Genomic DNA, 19705 nt, shown 5'->3' with positions numbered 1-19705 from the left:
CCTCCTCCTCATGCTGGACACACACACACACACACAAAACTGCTACCAACTACGCCAGGCACTGGCCTGTTGAGACTCCGCCCACTCCTCCTCTCTACCTCCATCTGCCAGAATCATCGTGGAGGTCTCCATCGTGGAATACGCCTACTATGAACTATTCATACACTCTGTCATATTCATTGAATGTATTTTAACTCTAAATCTGTCCTTCTGTACACATTACATCTATTGCACCTGTCCATCCTGGAGAGGGATCCTCCTCTGTTGCTCTCCTGAAGGTTTCTTCCCTTTTTCCCCCCTGAAGGGTTATTTGGGAGTTTTTCCTGGTCCGATGTGAGGTTTTGGGGCAGGGATGTCTGTGTACAGATTGTAAAGCACTCCGAGACAAATTTGTGAAATTGGGCTATACAAATAAACTGAATTGAATTGAATATAACACACACACACACACAAATAAAAACTTAAAACTCTTATCAAAATATATTTTATTCTGGACTTTTGTTTTACCGATCTGACTTCAATGACAACAGGCCAATGTGATGCGAGATGCAGAAGGAAATATAAACAAAGATGTGAAGGCTTTGCGACCCCATGGCAGAGATGCTGTTCACACCGGTCTGTGTTGAGGTGGCACAACTAAAGGCTGACTCAGCGACATCAGCCACGCTTACCCAGACAAACTGATGGCATAAACCTAAAGGATGGCATCAATTTGCCCGCGTGAGAAATTGTCAAAACCGTTTGCTCAAGTGCTTTAAATTGAGGGATGAAAAAAAAAACGAATAGTGCACAGGACTCTTAATGGGAACACATAAAATCTCCGTAAGCCCATGAGTAAAAACGCCCAATTTATTACAGACGGTTACAAGAGAGAATAAAGTGGATTTGTAGCTGTACAAACATTTGTCAGAAGCAGCGCTCTGGAGGCAGATGTAATAGGTTTGGTTTAATTTAACCTCGGAGTAAAGCCAACCTAAAGCTTAAACTCTCAGGAAAAATAATATGCATCTTTTATATTTCTTAGAGTGCTCCTAACCTCCCAAGTGACCGGTGATCGTACCGACGCTCGGCTTGGGGACAGAGCGGCGACGTTGTGCGAGCACAAGGCCGGGAATTTGACTCCTGTGGATAAGAGCAAACACACGATCACATCGACTGAGCAGAGAATAGATTGTTTTGTCTTTTCTAAGAAAATCCTTTGGGTGCTAAAAGTTTCTTTATAAAATATAGATTATGCAAAAATAATCATTTTCTGTGCTCACAATATCCAATTGCGCACAAGCAATTCAGCTGCAAATTTAGGTCCAATTCAACCAATGAGATTAAATCTGCTTCCAGAGCAACGCTGAGTCCCAAATAGCAAAAGGAGAAGAAAAAAAAAGAAGCAGGAAACAGAAAGATTCCCAAGAGTCCTGGCTTAATTCAAAAAAAATAAAAAATACAATGTTCTTCAATACAAACAGTAACCTTTCTTTTAAATCGTCTTCTCTGTAAACCAACCTTTTCATCTGGGACCAAGATGCCCCAAAAGATTTTTAGTAAAAGAAAATTCTTTATTAAAACAGACACATTGAGTGGTGATTCAGTCCGGAGCGAGGCGCCTTCAGACCGACGGCTCGCCTTCCAGAACAGGGTCAACCTTTACCATTTGTAATAGCATCAAAGTAACAAAACAAAACCTTTCAAATGTCTCGAACATGTAAATCAACACTGCCAACAAGTCATCATTTTACATTTTTTTCCAAATCTACAAAGAAATTACAAAAATGTAACTATAATTTGTGTTTAAAAGAGTATAAAATGTCTCATCAGTAAGGAACCTCATTGTCAAATGTGAGCAGAATTTTGAAGGCGAAAAACCTACAGGAATGGAGGTGATGGGTGGGGGGGGGGGGCATACGAATTTAAATACATTGAATGCACAGCATGATATTTTCCGTTTTTCATTCACAAGGACTGTCATGCTGTAGATAAAAGACTTTACGTTGGACCTTTAGCTTCTAAAGATCTTTCTGATCTCGGCATTGTTCACGTCCTCTTGTCGCGATGCAGCGGAGTTATCCCCCACATTATGACGAGGAGCTGGTAATAAAAACAGACAAAAAATTAAAATGTCCAGATATTGCTTTAATGTTTGGATTTGCTTTCGAGCTCGATTCTGAATAGCAACCGCGTGCCAGGGGTCAGCCAGTAAGATTCAACAGGTATCAAAAAGGCTCCAAAAAGTACGAGGAGAATAAAACATACAGAATGTGAAGGCAGCCAAAAGTCTCACTGAAGCCCTCGTTTCCGTCCCAGGGAAATGTGAGCGGTTGTATTAATGTTTTTTTAAATTTAAATTTAATTTCAGTTGTAGTTTTGTTTAGAGCTGCTCTGGAATCACTCATCTATGGTTTGACTTAAACATTCAACAGGGCAGAGCCAAGGAACACAAGTTCCCCCTTAGTGGAAAATTGTTACTTAGTATTGGTCGAAATAAATTGTTAAAACTTATTAGTGGTGCAGGGATGACAGGTTTGTTTTTTAGCATCGCACCGTTCCCCTCCACTAAGAGCTTCCGTTTGTTTTTTTAATATTACATAAAACATGTAGCAAACGCGAGTTTTTGCCACATGAACTTTTTGTTCCACAACAAGACGAACGTCACCGAATTAGTATTTTTTTTTTTTAAGCGTAGACGAAATTGCCGGAAGTAAAACATCGGGCTTCCACGACCCACGCCGCGGCCACGTGTCATCAACATGAGCGCGCGAGAGGCGGACCACGTCCACGTGGTTCTCGTTCAACCAGTTGTCAACAAAGTCATTTACCAAAATAAAATACATCCGGTTTCCGTTTGTGAACCCAAAGCATTCAAACTTGAGAGAGAGAGAGAGAGAGGTGGATGATGCAACATTACAGCGCACAAAGGAAGTCTTGATTGAATGTTTTCACGATTTCACGAGTGAACTAGTTAGTGTACGTTACGTAGACTGGAGAATGGGGGGGATTTCAGAAACGTCTCGGATGCTGCGTTCAGACCATTGCACGAGGGTCGGGAATTTCAGTCAGTTTGGTGTAAAAAACAACCCAAAAACAAACGGAAACATAATTGCTGGCAGTCACGCGCAAATAATCAAGTGTGAACTCTAAACCGTCACGAGGCAGCCGATCAAAGAAGAACTACAACCCGTGTGAGTGCATTTAGTTTGAATAGTTTAGGAACCAATGTGATAAGAGCTCGGCTGGGATCGGCTTGGAAGCAGGACGTCGGTGACAACGTCGACCTCTTTTACTCTACCCATTAGTTGTTTTATTTATTGATTATTTCTGCCTCCAGAGCATCGACCTCTACGCATCTACGTAAACTAAAAGTGGCGTAGCCGCCGCCCTTCAAGGCATCTTGCGTTTGGTGATTCGAGGCCTTTGAGCGCGTGACAATTAGAAATGTTTTAAGTCTTCTGGATGATGTGTACACTCAGTTTAGTAAAAGAAAAGAAAAAGAGACCAAAAAAAACCTGCTGGAATCTTACTGGCTGAGGCCAGTATGTAATCTGAGATGGGACCTGACAAATGTTGCATTAATCACACTCAGAACAGCCTCGGACATCTAGATAAGCAGAGGTCAGATTCTTGCCAATTGAACCCCCCCCCCCCCCCATCACACAAGTAGCTGCTATTGGCCGACGGGTCCAGGGAGGAGAACTGTGGGTAAAACATCTAGATCAAATAGTGCACAGAGGAGCCGTTTTTAAAGCATCTAGATGTACATCCACTGTGTCACGCGGCCACGTTGATGCACAAAGGGAGTCCAGGGAGAAGACAGCATTTTACGGGTTAACCGTTTGACCCAACTCACAACTGCAGGAAACCACGACTGAACTACAGAAGAAGAAAAGCCTTTGTATTTGCCACATTGTTTTGAAATCATGACGAGGACACCGTTCTTGAGAACTGTTGGCTGTGCATGTCCGAGTGCGTTTATATGCATGTTCTTCTCCAATCAATGAAACTCTCACCTGACCAGCCCGCCCCTCCCCCCCGAAGATAAAAAATATAAAAACATTGAAACAAGAGATCTGAAATTTAAAAAAACTAAGTGCCATCCTATCTTATGGTGGAGAAGTTGATGTCTGCACAATGAGATCCAACTAGTAACAAAGATCAACACTTTTTTCATTGTTTTTCATTTTGATGACGATGAGCATGGTTTAAAGATCAAAAAAGCTTCCAAATTTTGGTACATATACGGATCTGTAACCTTTTTTTTTGTCTATCAGTTTTTTTGTCTTTTTTTCTCCGCGTCCCTTCTGCATCTCTGTAAGAGTCTGCACAGATGGAGAGGGGCGCTTCCATCCGCCCGTGTATCCATCCGCCTGTCTGTCTGTTCATCCGTTCCTCCCCCGTGTCTGGACCTGCTGTGTCGAGTGCTTGCTTCCTGTTCCCGTATCCTGCTTCCTGTCTGTCGGTGGGCGGGGCCGTAGTCGTAAGCGAGAGCAGTACGCTGGGCAGGCAGGGACAGTCATTTGGCTATGTACACATTCATGGTCGGTCCATGGCTTCCAACAAACAGCGGCACTATTTCCGAAGGTCTAGTACACACACCTGGGACAAAAGAGGACGGATATCAATCTGTAGGATTGTCCACAGGAAATAGCGTGAGAACGTCCTTCTAAACAGTCCCGCGTATACTTACAGATCCGTCTGATGCGCTGGCTCCCACTTTGTCCCCTGCTGCGTTCCAGCAAACCTCAAAGATTCCTCCCGTCCCTCTGTAACTGTGGACTAAGGCGCCCATCTGGAGCACAAAGAGAGTGATAGAACCAATATTAGGTCGGCTGTGGGCTGTTTTCAGACAGAAAGAAGAAGAAAAAACAGTTTGCTGTATTTTGACTGACTCAACCCAACTGTGAACATAAAGTAACACGAGCCGCAGCAGAAGCTTTAGAACTGCAGTAATGTTAGTATTTATTTGGCCACAAGGGGGCAGCAGTGAAGCATCTGTTCATGTGACGAACTTATAAGCCCAGCATTCAACTGTCTGCACCTTAGAGCTAGAGACAGCGGAGCACACCTTTCTCAATGAAAGATGCTGCTGCAGATGACGGCTTGCAGCACAAAGACAAACAATGAGCTAAATTGTAACGACAGTTAGCTTAATAATAACGAGCTCAATCGAGGTGAGGGAGAACGTTCAAATCTTTGTTGATTTGCGACACACTAAAGCCATCGATATAAAAAAATATTGATTGGTGATTTTAAATTTTTTTTATTTATCCCCTGCTGAGCATCATTGGCTTTACCCCCACACATTGGACCCCTGTGTCTCGCGGCTTTACGTTTAGATTCCTCATTACGTTCACCTGTGCGGTGTCACGAGGCATTGCTAAACAAACGATATTCCCATTCCCAGGGCTTTCAATAAAAGGTCACAACAAGGTGTCCAGGTCACAAAAGCCGTGCCTCGCATTCTCCTCCTACCTGTGTATTCCAGATGTGCACGCATTTGTCAAAGGAGCCACTGGCTAGATGCCGACCGTCGGGGCTGAACGCCACGCTGTAGACGGGCTCCTGGTGTTTCGTCAGTGTGTGGATGCAGATCCCTCTCTCCACGTCCCAAAGACGAACCGTCGAGTCAAACGATGCACTGTGGACGTAGGACACCGGGGTTAAAGAGGTGCAGCTCCTTGAGTTTTGGCTTTTGCTATATCTTGCTAATGTGCACATATAAAAACGATTGCACAAAGTTTAGATTACCGGGACAAAGTAAAGCATTCTGCTTCTCTGCTGCGCTCAATTAAAAACTTAAAAGACAAACATTTTCAGATCGTATGTGCTAATACATTAAAGTAGTCCGGCTCAGAAACAAAACGCATACTTAATAGAGTCCAACAAATATATATATATATATATAATTTATATATAAACACACAGACACTCACCTAGCTAGCATGAGGTTAGCGCTCGGATTGTTGGTTCCAGGCCCGGTGGGACTCCATTTGATGGTGTAGATTTCTTTACTGTGGGCCTGCAGGTCATGGACACACGAGTCCTGCTTCATACTCCAAATCTAAAGATGAAAGAGAATAACATTTAAACATTAAGCACAACTTTTAGTCTTGTATCCACTGTGGTAAATCATTAAATCACGGGTGTTTTAACATGCAGCCTCCAGCCCACACACACACACACACACAGACACACACACATATACTCCTACCTAAAACAACTCACGCAACAGTCAACTAAATGGCTAAAGGAACTAAAGGAAACATCTGGAACGGCCTGTGCACGGGAAACAAATAAGATACACGTGCATTGTGTAGAAGCCACTAAAAAACAGAACTTCCTTGTTCTCTTCAGTTGTATTGCAAACTAGTTGCGTTTCCAACAGCGGGAATGGCATCAAAAAATATGAGTGCAGAGGATATTTTGGACGAGGATCAGTCTTACAGCCTTTTGGCTCCCGAAGACGTGCAGCTGTGTTTTTCTGAGCCAGAGTGGGAAGAAATGCAGACGCCGAGGCCGCATGACGGAGAGGAGGATGAGGCAGAACTCGACTTCTCCATCAACATGTTCACACAATGAGGTTTTGAAATCGCTTCCATTGACTACATCTACCGTCAACACCGATTGGACGTCCGCATAAAAGACGGCACATTTTCCCTTTAAGTACCATTGAGGTGGACTTTTCCCCTTTTCCAAATCCCCAGTCCTCATGAACACCTCATTATTTGTATTCATGGCTCAGCACTTTGATATCACAGGTTGCAGCGATAGTGATAATAATGACACAAGACGTCAGATGTTTCCGGGTTTGGCTCTCACCTTCAACGTCATGTCGTCCGAGCAGGAGGCGAGCAGGTTCCCTGTGGGATCCCACTTGATTGCATTTACTTCATTCTGGAAAGAGAAGAGACCTTGTTTGTGATGTATAGACAGTATCTTCATTTCTGTTCACCTTGGGTCCAGCTCAATTCTAACAAATCCCGCCATCCAAAAGCAGTTTAGACCAAATATTTCTATGAACAGTGACAGTAACACCGATTCAACCCCTTCAAAGAGTTACACTTCAGGGATAAAAGTACACGTGTGACTATGAAACATGCACAAACAATCCACTTACTGTGTGTCCCTGGAATGTCTTAATGGGCCTGTCCTGTCCCAGTTTGCAGACGTGGATGCACATGTCTGTACTACAGGAGGCAAATGTATTGTTGCTTTGCCAATCAACGTCTAGTGCTGGAGCTGCGGAGCGACGGAGAGGCGACGTTAGCGGGATCAAAAGCAAAGATTGAAACTTCTTAACGTGACAAGAAGTGATGCTTCCCGTACCTGAATGGAAGGGAAACTGTTGTTTGGCTTCTCCTGTATGGGCATCCCATATGATTGTTGTCTGGCAGGACACATGCACATGTATAGTTAGAGCTAACAATGACTACAAAGTACATTTATTTGATCAACTTGTTCAAAAGTTACACGAGGAATCATGCTAGAGGTTATTTAAAATGACGACTTTGAGCTGGTTGAGAGAACGGATTCTGGTGTACCTTGTCTACTCCTGCACTGAGGATACAATTGCCTTTTCTATTCCACTTAAGAGCAAAGATGGGACCTTTGTGCTGGCCAAGAGTACTGGCCAGGTTCCCTGTGGAGCAGAACAGACAGAGGGAACGGAATCTGTAAGTATCACATTTGGAACAACAAGCCATTACCTTTCATAAATTAATACCTACTAAAATAATTGTCCGCTTTCACAGAATATATTTTAATAATGACATTGTTGTTATGGGGAAGAGAAAAGAAAAAAAATGCATTTCTTTCTGGACACCACACATTCCAATGGATAGCATCAACATTGATTTTGAAGCATTACATCCATAACAGCAGCAATAACTAGTGGAAACCAGGATAATAGTATCAAGTAGTAAAGTGTCTGTATTTGGCTGGTTGAACTTTCAAAATAAAAAAAATAAATAAATAAAAAACTCCAACCCGTGCCAAAATTCATGCAATATGCATTAACAAAGTCAAAGCAGCCTGTATTGATGTACAAAGGTCAGGGGACCTGAATAACACAACATGGGTCAACACCCAACTGGAAATACTTAAACACGCCTCTAGGGGCCAACATTGTTCACAGATTTATTAAACTATGAGACAACAGTTGTAGCACAAAAACAAAACAAAAACACCACAGAAAAATCACAAATAAGAGTTTCCACAGAAACACTTATGTTCACTTCCTAATGCGTTCTAATATACACATATCTGTATACAAGTACACTCTTATAATATATAATAACTCTTAATATCACACTTTGCCCCAAGTCTATAATATTGCTTTGACTTTCCAATACGAACACATGTTAAACGAAGTAAAGACATCTCACCATCCTTCGTCCATATTCTGGCAAAGCCGTCATAGGAGCCTGTTGCTAACAGCGTGCCCTCGCTCTGCCGAACAGAAAGAGAGACGGGGCGAGCCGTGTTAGGAGTGGCTTAGAGAGTGTGTGTGTGTGTGTGTGTGTGTTTGCTGTACAGAGGAGCATGGAAAAGCCAGTTTGGACACCTTTACAGACGCCTGTTGTCTTTTGCAGACTTTGCATTATGGAGTCTGGGCTGAATGGACGTTTGCTGGGATTCAGCTGGGATTAGAGGAGAGGCCTGTGTTTTCCATCAGCATGGACTCTTTCCAGGAATTCTTTAGCCTCGGCCCCTTGGCTCGGGTTTACAATCCATTGGCTGAACTAAAGGAAAATTCCACTCTCTGACGATCTCCCACTGTTCGGCAGCATCAACGGTTTGAGCGCTCTGGGAGTTCCTCCGTGATGAGGCATTTATTTTTGCGATCTGCCAATCTGGCGCACGCAGGACTGGACATGCAGCACAACAAGCATAAAGCATGTTTTGATGTTGCTTTTGCTTTCTATGAATGTCGGTTGAATGTTCAAATGTTTGAAACAGTAAGCATTAGCAAACCAAGGTTGTTTTTCTGAAGATCTTACAAATCATCTTTAAAATAAGCATTATTTTTTTTACCGTGAAGGAGCATGATCACATGAAACAGCACGTTGACACATAGCTTTCTACCAGTCCTACAAATTTGACCCGGTCCATGTTGGGGGTGGGGGGAGACGGACTCACATGTTACATGATGTGCAGGTGTGTTGGTGTGCTTACATTCCAGTCCAGCGAGGTGACGTCTTTGTTGCTAGGGACGTCCTGCCCTCCCTCTCGTATGCAGTGTCTCAGGACCAGCTGTGTGGAGCTGCTTGTACTGTTTTCACTCAGGTTCCAGATACGAGCCGTCGAATCACCCGACCTGAGACCAACAGACGCATTTAGACAAAACCGCGTTTCCACAGCCAACGGGTTCCTCTTGAGCAACACTCCTTTGATTAGTTTTAAATTAAAATGAGCGTGAGAAAATTCATTTCGACAAATGGAATGCATAAAACAATTCATTCGGTGGTTAACAGGAAATTTATTCTAATTAAGGTCAACCAGTAACACTGGATTATTGCAGAGTGTCCGTGGATATTGGTGACGCAAAGGAAAAGGTGACCAACCCCGACGCCAGCAGATCGCTGACTGGGTTCCAGGCACAGATGAAGACCTCCGACTCGTGGCCTCTCAAGACCATGGCCTTGTTCTGAGGGATCTCCACATCTCCCTCCACCTCCATCAGGTCTGCGTGGTTGTCTAGGCATATCATTTAATGGGTAGAACACAGTGAGACAGGATATCAAGATTTTAAGTTGCCATTCTTTACCTTGGTGTGAGCAAACAAGAAGAATTTCATGACAAAAAATACTTTAAAAAAACAATCTTAACTTAAAATTAAAACATTATTTTTATCAGACCACTCTTGGCAAGGTCCTAAATCATATTTCCTCCGTAATGAAAAATGCAGCTTTTTCATTGCAGGCAGCCGACCATCACATGCACGTCCCGTTCCATTTGTAAACGCATCACTCACTAGCTAAGGCATGGGCTCCGTTCTCCTCCCCGTTGGCAGTGTTCTCTCCGTTCTTGGCGTTGCCGGCGATGATGCCTCCGGTGGCCGATGACGGTGCTGAAGCGGTGGCCTGTTGCTGGGCCATCTTGTCCCGGTAGGCCTGCTGCCTCGTCTGAACAACGTCCGGCATCACAGCGTCAATCAAGGACAGAGACTCAATGGGCCGCCCGTCAAATAATGTGCCGTCCTGTTGCGGGGGAGGAATACCCAGTTAGAGACGAGGGGAGAGGAGAGAGGGGAGAGGAGAGAAGGGAGAGGTTCTGTCATATTGTTTGTTTCCCACCTCATTGATGCTGACTTCAGCCTCGACGTACTGCAGGCCCTTCTGGATGATGCTGATGAGGGCAGCAGGGGGAACCAGAGCACCATTGATGTTGGACTGGCTGATGTGACTCTCTATACCAAATGTAAACGCTGAGTGGGAGAACCCTGGTGAGACGATGAGCGGGAGAAGGAGGGCAGCAGAGGAGAGGATATGTTTCAACGCTGGAAGGTAACAACAATCACACTCACAGTAAATAATAGGCCCCTCTTGATTTATTCAAGAACAACATTTTGTGTTTTTCTCCACTGCCATAAAGCCACCGTGTTCCTTGCACATCACTGATATTGTCTTTTTGTATCCTTTTGTTTTCAGGTTATACAAAAAAGAAGCTTGTATTGCGACCTCTGGCTACAACCGCCTCCCCAAGCAAAGTCTACAGATAATTGAATTGAATGCATAAAACATCAGACTTTGTGCTGGTTGCTATGCAAGTCAAATGTTTTAATCCTTGCGGTGCCGTTTATTTGATGCGACAATTACAATGTTTTCTGTAGCTAAACAAGGTCTCTACGTGGCCCTCAGGAGGAGAAACAGCCCAACTGAGATCAGAAAATGCAGGATGCACCGACATGGCTGGTCCGTAACCCGGTTCTGGAATCTTTCACGGGAACATACATCTCTCACAACCTGATTGCTTTTTTTTTTAGGTTACTTTTTTGATTTACATGAGCCACCTGTGCCTTCAAAAATATATGATGCAATAAATAGGATATGAGGCATAGGAAGGCAACTTTCAATCAGTATTTCTCGCGTAGCCAGTACCAGCGGAACGGAGGCCTGTCAGCTCCTCTGCAGTGAGACGGGGGTTTTGGTTTACACACTGCTCGCCATAGCTGGCTAAAGGTTATCGTCAATCACAAAGGGGCAGGACGTCTGGGTACATTAATGGTCCTTGAGGCATATTCTGAGACTCATTTCAACTGTAAGATTTGAGTCCGCCTGAAAAGCGCCACTATTCATCAAACCGATCTCAAGTTTAAAGTGTGTTGCATGACAGCTTACGGTTTGCGTGTGTGGGTGAGATTACATCTGTGCTATTTATACACACACACACACACACACACACACACACACACACACACACACACACACACACACACACACACACACACACACACACACACACACACACACACACACACACACACACACACACACACACGTGTCAACACCTACTAAACATGATCGATTGAGTAGTGGATCGGCCCCTCACTCTATCCCACTACATGGTTCATTCTTACAATAATTGCCCACACACTGCAGACAGACTGCTATTTATACATCCGTTCAATGCATTTGGGTTTGCAGGGTTGCGGAGTCACAACTCCCCCCCCCCCCCCCCCCCCCCCCCAACCGGCTTCACTGCAGTCAACAAGCAATGCCCAGATATTCGCCTGCTCTAAACCGACTCACAATCCGAAAGAACAATGGATTTAAAACATATAAAATCATGTTCCATCTCACTTTTAAAAACACTTTTAATCAGTTGTCTTGATTAAAAAGACAGATTGTCAATCATCACTTGATTGGTGATGCTTTTGGCAAATTTATAGTCCTCCCATAGGCGTGCAGTGTTAATGACTCAAATGCTTATGGTATGAACTTTCATCATTTCAAATTATGTCTGACTGTCGATATTAAACCAAAAAACAACATTTAGAAATATTGAAAAACATAATGGCTCGGATCAATAAGGAAAAAATAAATAAAGTGACAGTATTATATTTTTAAGATGAAACAAATGCAGTATTGATGACTATTATAAGGACTTGGGAGGATACCTGACTCCTGTAGGTATCTGTAGACCAGGAAGTTGACTTCATCACTGCTAATGCTCATCTTTACTTCTGTTACACCATGAGGTCAGCACGCACACACCGAGCCTGGAAAACACAGAGAGAGATTCAGTCATGAAAGTGAAGTAAAACACTCAACACTCCTGCTCCGTGCACGTCAGACATGAATGCACACGTGACGACCGCATAATAAAAGACAATCTGAATACGACCGGATGCGTTTGAACATCAGACAGTCTGCAATATAAAATCTCAATAATGAGATCTTTTAAAATATTTGTATTTTGTATTTCAGCAAACCTATGACCCAATTACGCCTTTATCATTTAATAGCCGACTTTAAGTACCAATCCACGACAAACCATCAACAAAAAAACACAAGGGGGGGGGGGGATTGGGGGGCACCAGGATTAACACGCCCTGTGGTTTGCCTTCTTCAGTTTGTGCATCCAAGCACACGCCAGAAGATCTTTACACAACGCTGATGTCGTCTGCGGTTTCATGAACTACAAATGTTGGAAACCACGACTTTAATGAAGAGTCCCTGAGAGCCGATCCCACATGAGGGCCAACTTAAAGCCCTTTTCCTTGGAGTCAGATACACAACAAGCAGATCAAATTATGCAAATCTTCCGAGACAAGGATTTCCGCCCAGGAGTTACTTAATAACGGCTCGAAGGATAGCTCAACGCTAACTGGCTGCATTGTGTGAACTGAGGGGACCGTGAGTGAAAGTGTTTTTCCACGACTCATCTCGTATTCCGCTGCAGCAAACCTCAGAATATTTGGGGCGCCTAGAACATCTTGCGACTGCGGTCTCTCGCACCCTCAGCTTTTATTGCCCGTTTTACATGAACGATTAGAACTGGGTGCAAAAAAACTCAGGAAATCATAACATTGAGAATTACGTTTAAAAATGTCTCATTATCCTGTGACACGGAGCTGTGCGTTCACGACCAGCAGCCCGAAATGCAACAGACGTAATACACGGGCGTCTTGTTTACGTTCGACGCCAGGCTAAAATTATAATCACAAGCATGAGGTGCCTAGAGATTTCCTCGCCCAGTTGACATGAGCCGTTACGACCGCCCCATGAACCACTGGCATAGCAGACAAACTGTGCTCCAAATTAGACCCATTATTAAATCAGAAGCAGCTGACGGGCTGCTTTTGTTTCAGGCAACAGCTCCATGTTGCAAACACAGCTCCCGACTAACCAGGCAACACTCTGGTTGCTACGTGTTCGGGATATAAATGTACGACAGCCACTGCTGTAACAATAACTCCACATATCAAAATACACCGGCTCCATCGCCTTAATGCCACACCTGGCGTAAAGTCCATCTATAACTCCCTCACATGTGACCAAAACGACAACCGCAGATACAATGTTTCCTGCGGTTTTAGCTCTAAAGCATCATTTACGCCGAAAGTCTCCACTCATTTGGATTCAAATGACATTGTGAGAGCTCCCTCCGCACTATGGCTCTGACTATTACTGCAAGTGGGAAAAGACAAGCTCCCATATCTATCTATCTGGGATGCCAGTGAAGCAGCTCAAAGCTGGATAAGATTGAAACATGGTCGTACAATGTGCCTGTAGCTTATAACGGGCATAAATCACCCAATAAATGTACTATGGTGGACTGTAGTTTAAAGCAACCGCAGCCACATTACACTGACATGCAACGATGAAGCCCACTGATTTACACCGTGTCGGCACAGCCTGCATCGCAGCAGCAGCTTCAGTCGTCCGCCTGGACACGTTCAGGTACCGTCTTGAGGAGCAGTGTGCATTGCAATCTTTTAACGGGTCTTTTTCTGGACCGTACAACCAAGCGGCGCCACATTTTTTTACATGACATGACATCACGTGTCATTTAGCAGACGCTTTTATCCAACGCGACTTACAATGAGTGCATCAACCAAGAGTACAAACTAAGAACAACAAGAATACAGAAAGTAACATTTCTTCAAGATAGTCGAACTACAAAAGGACCAGAAGTAAGAGCCATTTAAGTGCCACTGAAGTGCTTATCTTATTCCACACATAGTGGGTTTATATATCTTGTATTCTTAAAAACAGCAAACAGTTCAATATAGTGAGAGTATTTCCATTGAATCTGCTGCGGTGTCTCGTCAGAGCACTCAAACTCAAACCACCGCACAGAGTAACGGTCTCATGACCAAATGTGTTCTTGTTTTAATACATTAGTCATGGAGGCTGGATCCAAGACAAAGATAACATTTCTCAAGATAATTTAGACAATGCATTTCATTACATCGTCTATGGTAATCGGCGCCGAGTATTGGCTGAAGTACTTGCAGGAATGTATGTTCTTAAAACAGCAGCAGCTTTGATCAATGCAACTAAAACAAGATGGGAGGCAAAGTACAAAAGTAAAATCGCCCGCGGTTGTGTTTGGTTTGAAAAGAAAAAAAACCCTGCAGACTGTTGCGCCACAGCTCACCAGGACCCTCTGCTCAAATCCCATGTGACGGCGTTGCCTGGGGTGGACCATTGGTGTGTGAACACACCGCCGTAGTTCCCGTCACCGCCGTCTCGCTGCAGTGGCGCTGTGGAGCCACCGGCCGCAGCGAGGATCCTCCATGTGGACGGTGTGAGTGAACAATGGGGGATGGGAGAGGAGAAGGGAATCTCTGTCCTGCATTCCTTCTCCCTCTCCACCCTCCCCCCTCCTATCCCCTTGTGACTGCTACCAAACTGGTCTGTACAGGAGGCTCCTCCTAAAATCAAGTCCCAGCTTAATGAGAGCAGAGGAAGAGACCCACAAACGCCATCATTCAGGAGGCAAAACAAAACAGTGATGTCGTTTTAAGTACGGCCCTTGCTAGTTATATATATATATATATATATATATATATAACTATAATCATAACCGTATTACCTCAAACACATTTTAACACTCAAGCTTTAGCTCACTCAAAGAGGTGTGGTAAAAAAAAGAAATGCAACACCTTATCAATATGTGGTAAAATGCATTTCCCTTCATATCATATCGAGTATTTATCTTCACAGGAGTGACAACATGCACGACTGATGCAGACATCAAGACGAGGGGCGCTGGTTTTTACTGCCCGTTCATGCATTACACACACCAACTAAAAAGGTGCATCAGCAACAATCACTGCCGTCGACACTGGCATGTGACGGCTTCGTCAAACACACGATTCAAAACTCAAGAACAAGCTGCGATCCATGCATTCAATCGATCGAGGTCACAGTGTAAAAGACACGTCGTACAATCTTGCCAAAGACTCACTTATATTTGCAGGGAGGCCGAGTGATCACATTGCACTCGGCAGTGTGTGGACTGGTAGTTGCGTGAGCCAATCACATCGTCCAAACCGTCCACCACCGTGAAATAAGAAAAGGAAAGTCCTCCCTTTTGTATCCATCGCTCTCCTCACAGCTGCAAATCGCTCCAATAACAGCTGCTTCCTTTGCATGTCGGGAGGAGTAGAATAAAATGCTGAATGTTACTGCACAACAGCTGCTCGCGTAGACAACAAGGCCAGTCATGCTTGTAATCCACTATCCATGTTGAAATGAATCCCTGGTAGATCTGGCCATTTGTTTTCTTCTGGAAAAAGGGCAACATCAGCGTCAACATTTCTAAATAGGCCTGTCCACCCAACGAGGCGCCATATCATGGACAAAAGGTGTCACTTCAGTACTGTTTGTACATCCCAGCATTCTGAGACAGAATGGCTCAAATATTTATGTTCACAATCGGAACTGTTGCTTTTAGTTTCTGCATGTCTCTTTGTGTTCGTACGTGCTTCATGTGTGATGTCAACGGACGCATACTCTGAAAAATGGCTGAGGTAAAAAAGAAAACTAACTTTTCTTTTTAAAACTGCCGCCCCACAACGTTGCGTCTTGCTTTTGTCCCTCCCGGTCTGTGATAATAATATCCACCATGTAGGTGTTGTGTTCTTTGAAGACGACTGCATCGATGGGGAAAGAAGACCTGCACTGTGACTGCTGCTCTGCAAGTGGAAATGGGGCTCGTTCCTAATCAAAGATGGGATGATTCTCACAGTCTCACTAAAACGCATCCAAGAAGGCTGGTCCGGTCTCGTGGTGAGAGTCACACGTGTACGGTGCAATGACAACAGACCTGAACTCCAGTCCGCATGCAGCTCTCCCCTCCCCCTCACTCGGGTTACTGGTCTCTCGGAGTGACAGATTGCATTGGCAAGCCCAGCTCTGCCTCACAAGGCCCGTGTGAGGTCAGCGAGACTGTCTGTCGGCGACAGATGGTGGCATCTAGGAGGCGCTGCCAGCCGGCCTCGCTCGGTGGGCAGCTAAACCCGCTCCGGGCAGCTCGTCTCCGTGAATGCAGTGGGTCAGGAAGCGCCACTGCAATTTTTCAAATTTCTTTCAAGGACATTGCCAAAGTCAGATTCCCAACCGCTTAAAGAATCTCTTTAGATGGTAAAGTCACACCGACACTCCAATCATTGACAACAACATCGACACAATGACAATTCTAAACGACTACAACTGAAAACGACAACTACAAAACTTCAGCATGAACCAAATTATCGGGCCGTAAATCTTGACGCGTTGCCAAAAATCATTAAAACGTTAATTGACCTAGACCAATGTCATAATACCGCCTCACACTAATTTAATTTAGGTTTGGCGAATTGATCTGTAAGGGCCTAACATATTATCACACCCACTCAACAGATGTTGATAACGCTATTACTGTAAATGTATTTATTATCATTATTTTTACAGGCTTTACACAACAATGAGGTCTCAGATTAAAGCCGTGTTTTCAGTTGTTGAGAGTGGTTTTATTGTAGTAAACCATTAATCCACGTATCTTTACCTAACAACCCGACGAGCATCTATTTCCAGCAACAGACTGAGGAAGCGGAGGTAGAATGACAGGCAGACCGGATGAGCCCACTTATTGACAGCTGGGGGGGATTAGGTGACCTGGGTAGGTGTGAATGAGGCTGGAGACTCAGGGTTGAAGAGGTGGCAAACTCCACTACCTGTGTAAGCACACAATGACCTGCCAGCACACCACACAACTCACATATAGAGGGGAATAAATATGGCTGAATAGTATGTTAATAGTCATGTCGGTCACACTTAAGAACTTGGCGGTTGGGTGGACGGTGTGCACACGTTAAGCAACTGAAGCTTCAGCTCCTTGCCGAGTTCTGTCGGGTAAAATAAAAAGCTGTTCAACTCGGGCCTCGTCTTCCAAGCCGTTGTCGTCATTACCGTTCACCGCCAACTGTCAAACGCCTTCCTGCCCATCAAAGAAATATCTGTTCGCAGTGTGTTGATCTGGACAGATAATTGGCTCCTATAGCCCATTATTGTCAGCCACCCCTTGGAAGAGCTCATCCATACGATGTTAAAAGAAAGGAAAAAGAGGACCAGAGAAAATGTAAAAAAAATGCATGGAAAATTAGTTATGCTTAGAAATATTTTAAATATTCAAATTCTTTGCCACTGGAATAAAAAAAACTGCTAACATCTTTTTTTTCTTCCTTTGGCAGGAAAAGGTACAATCGAGTCATTCCCGGAATCCATAAACATAATAGACTAGAACGGCTGCCTAATACGCCTCTGCTAACCAGTCATGTTGCTGTTTACATCCATGACGGCGATCTACTCCCTGAAAAACAAAAACAAAAACCTCTTGCCACAACTGCCACCGACGTGGAGGAGATATCTTAACAATTAATACTATTTATTAATGTACCTCACATACAATTAATATGCGCTCCTAAAAGCTACCTGGGGCCGTCGCAATAACCGCGATATTCCAAGCCTGCGATATAGAAAAGACAACTGCAGGGAACGGCGAGAGTTTGAACTTGTTCAACTTTGCGGGAAATTGCTATGCTCGTCACTTTTTACCCAGCCGCCCGATCTCAATGGAAGAGGGGCGGGACAAATACCACAGAGGACGACCATCACGCCCCACATGTGGTGCTGAACAAAAAACAACAACGGAGGAGGACACACGACTCGGTCCTCGCTCACCAACCGTTTCAGCCTTCAGTTTGTCCAGATCAAGTATTTTCTTCATACCTTCATCTTTTTACTTCTTTTTTATTTTGTAACGCATCAACCGGACACATCCAAGGAAGAAAAAAAACACTGCACCTCATTGCACTTAAGCATTTAATAATAAACAAGTATTTAATTAGTATTAACAGTCATCTTGGTCCGTTCACTAACAATAACAAACACAAATAAATTATATCGCACTAAAATCTGGATGAATATAATTTGCACAAAAAAGGGGTAAATAATACAGCATAAGTTAAGCTAATCATTATCACCACGAGCTGAAGTCCTTCACCACCGCAGAGATAAAGCCACCAGACACCACCGACTGAAACAATCAGTTTACGTCGCTGGGCATCGTAGAACAAACTCCATTCAAATAGAATGAAACGAAATAAAACTCAATCTGTGTTGCTTTTTCCACTATTCCGAACAATCATCATCTCTGGTTTGAGAGTTCGAGAGAGAATATGTAACGGATATAAAAATAATCACCAACTGGCAATTTCCCTGTTCACTAACTAAACCCCGTGTTCCAGTTGGTGTGGAAGATCTGGTGCATCACGAGTTCACTCAGATATATTTTTAGAATTTGTACGATCAAATCCTGTCTCATAACTTTCCCCGAAACATGCAGCAGTCAGTCAGCAAAAACGAAATGTGGCTAATTTTCGTCTCTCACGATGCTCAGACGTTTAATTCTGTATCTCACTATTATCTCGGTCTCGTCTCTATTAAACTGTCTCACTTTCTGCCTCTTCGTTCCTCTCTGTTCCTTACACTCGGGCTAATTTGGTTTTATAAATCAGGGTTATTAACCAGGGATGAATATTTACTTACCTTTAGGACACACTAGAGAAATGTCTGATATAAGTGTGGTGTATTTGAGAATGATGCCAGCGGAAGAGGAGGCTATTTCATAAGAAAACTGCTGCACTGATCAATACTGTGCGCTCAATTATTTTAAAACAAAGACGTCGTCGCTCTTTACCACACAACTACAGAAACAAACTCATCGCATCATGAAATCCGAAGGTGAGTTTTCTTAAGAAATTCTGGAGAAATGCGACACCCTGACGACTTTGCTACAACCAGTAATAAAGTAAAGACTTTGCGATGGCGTCATTCGTGTCATTTTGTCATGCTCCTGAGGTCATGTAAACCATTTCACATTTCACACGTGGCAAGCAGCACACACACAGTTTCAACATGGGGGGGGGGGGGGGGGGAAGAGAGGAGAGCTTTAAATATCAGCAGCAGAACACAGCTTGAGTCAAGAAAACAGCCACCTCCATAAAGCATCACAAATATCACAACTGCAACATAAGCCAGCGTATAATGAAGAGACACATTGCTTATACTGACAACAACAAAAGTAACCTGCATTTTGGTACACAACACAGCAAACCTGATGGGAAACATGTGAAGTGGCGTATTCGTGGTAAGTTGCAACATCAACATACACAAACTGAATCTAACACCCTGGACCGTGGCTGTACGATGTTTTTTAAAAAGCA

General features: G+C 43.8%; 1 protein-coding gene across 7 annotated transcripts in view; it reads right to left on the bottom strand.

Annotated features, from left to right (window-relative positions):
* Positions 1-468: 468 nt before the first annotated feature.
* LOC130194435 (F-box-like/WD repeat-containing protein TBL1XR1) overlaps positions 469-19705 on the bottom strand; it is a 47830-nt gene continuing 28593 nt past the window's right edge. For 4 of the 7 annotated variants that reach the window (XM_056415464.1, XM_056415462.1, XM_056415465.1 and 1 more), the window contains 14 exons: positions 12107-12208; positions 10284-10429; positions 9962-10187; positions 9552-9684; positions 9163-9304; positions 8373-8436; positions 7530-7627; positions 7315-7375; positions 7106-7227; positions 6808-6882; positions 5922-6049; positions 5461-5626; positions 4676-4777; positions 469-4584 (listed from right to left, as the gene is read on the bottom strand). In XM_056415464.1, coding sequence (XP_056271439.1) covers positions 4558-4584; positions 4676-4777; positions 5461-5626; positions 5922-6049; positions 6808-6882; positions 7106-7227; positions 7315-7375; positions 7530-7627; positions 8373-8436; positions 9163-9304; positions 9552-9684; positions 9962-10187; positions 10284-10429; positions 12107-12164 — 1548 coding nt within the window. In that variant the 5' untranslated portion in view covers positions 12165-12208 and the 3' untranslated portion in view covers positions 469-4557. Of the gene's footprint in view, positions 4585-4675; positions 4778-5460; positions 5627-5917; positions 6050-6807; positions 6883-7105; positions 7228-7314; positions 7376-7529; positions 7628-8372; positions 8437-9162; positions 9305-9551; positions 9685-9961; positions 10188-10283; positions 10430-12106; positions 12209-15405; positions 15427-19028; positions 19183-19705 lie in introns of those variants that run through there. The other 3 variants (XM_056415467.1, XM_056415468.1, XM_056415469.1) reach the window with 3 other exon arrangements.

Source organism: Pseudoliparis swirei, chromosome 5 (assembly GCF_029220125.1).
Source record: "Pseudoliparis swirei isolate HS2019 ecotype Mariana Trench chromosome 5, NWPU_hadal_v1, whole genome shotgun sequence".
In the NCBI taxonomy this organism is placed as follows: Eukaryota; Metazoa; Chordata; class Actinopteri; order Perciformes; family Liparidae; genus Pseudoliparis; species Pseudoliparis swirei.
Note: the sequence above shows the minus strand (reverse complement) of the source record. Positions and strands in the feature narration are given on the sequence as shown.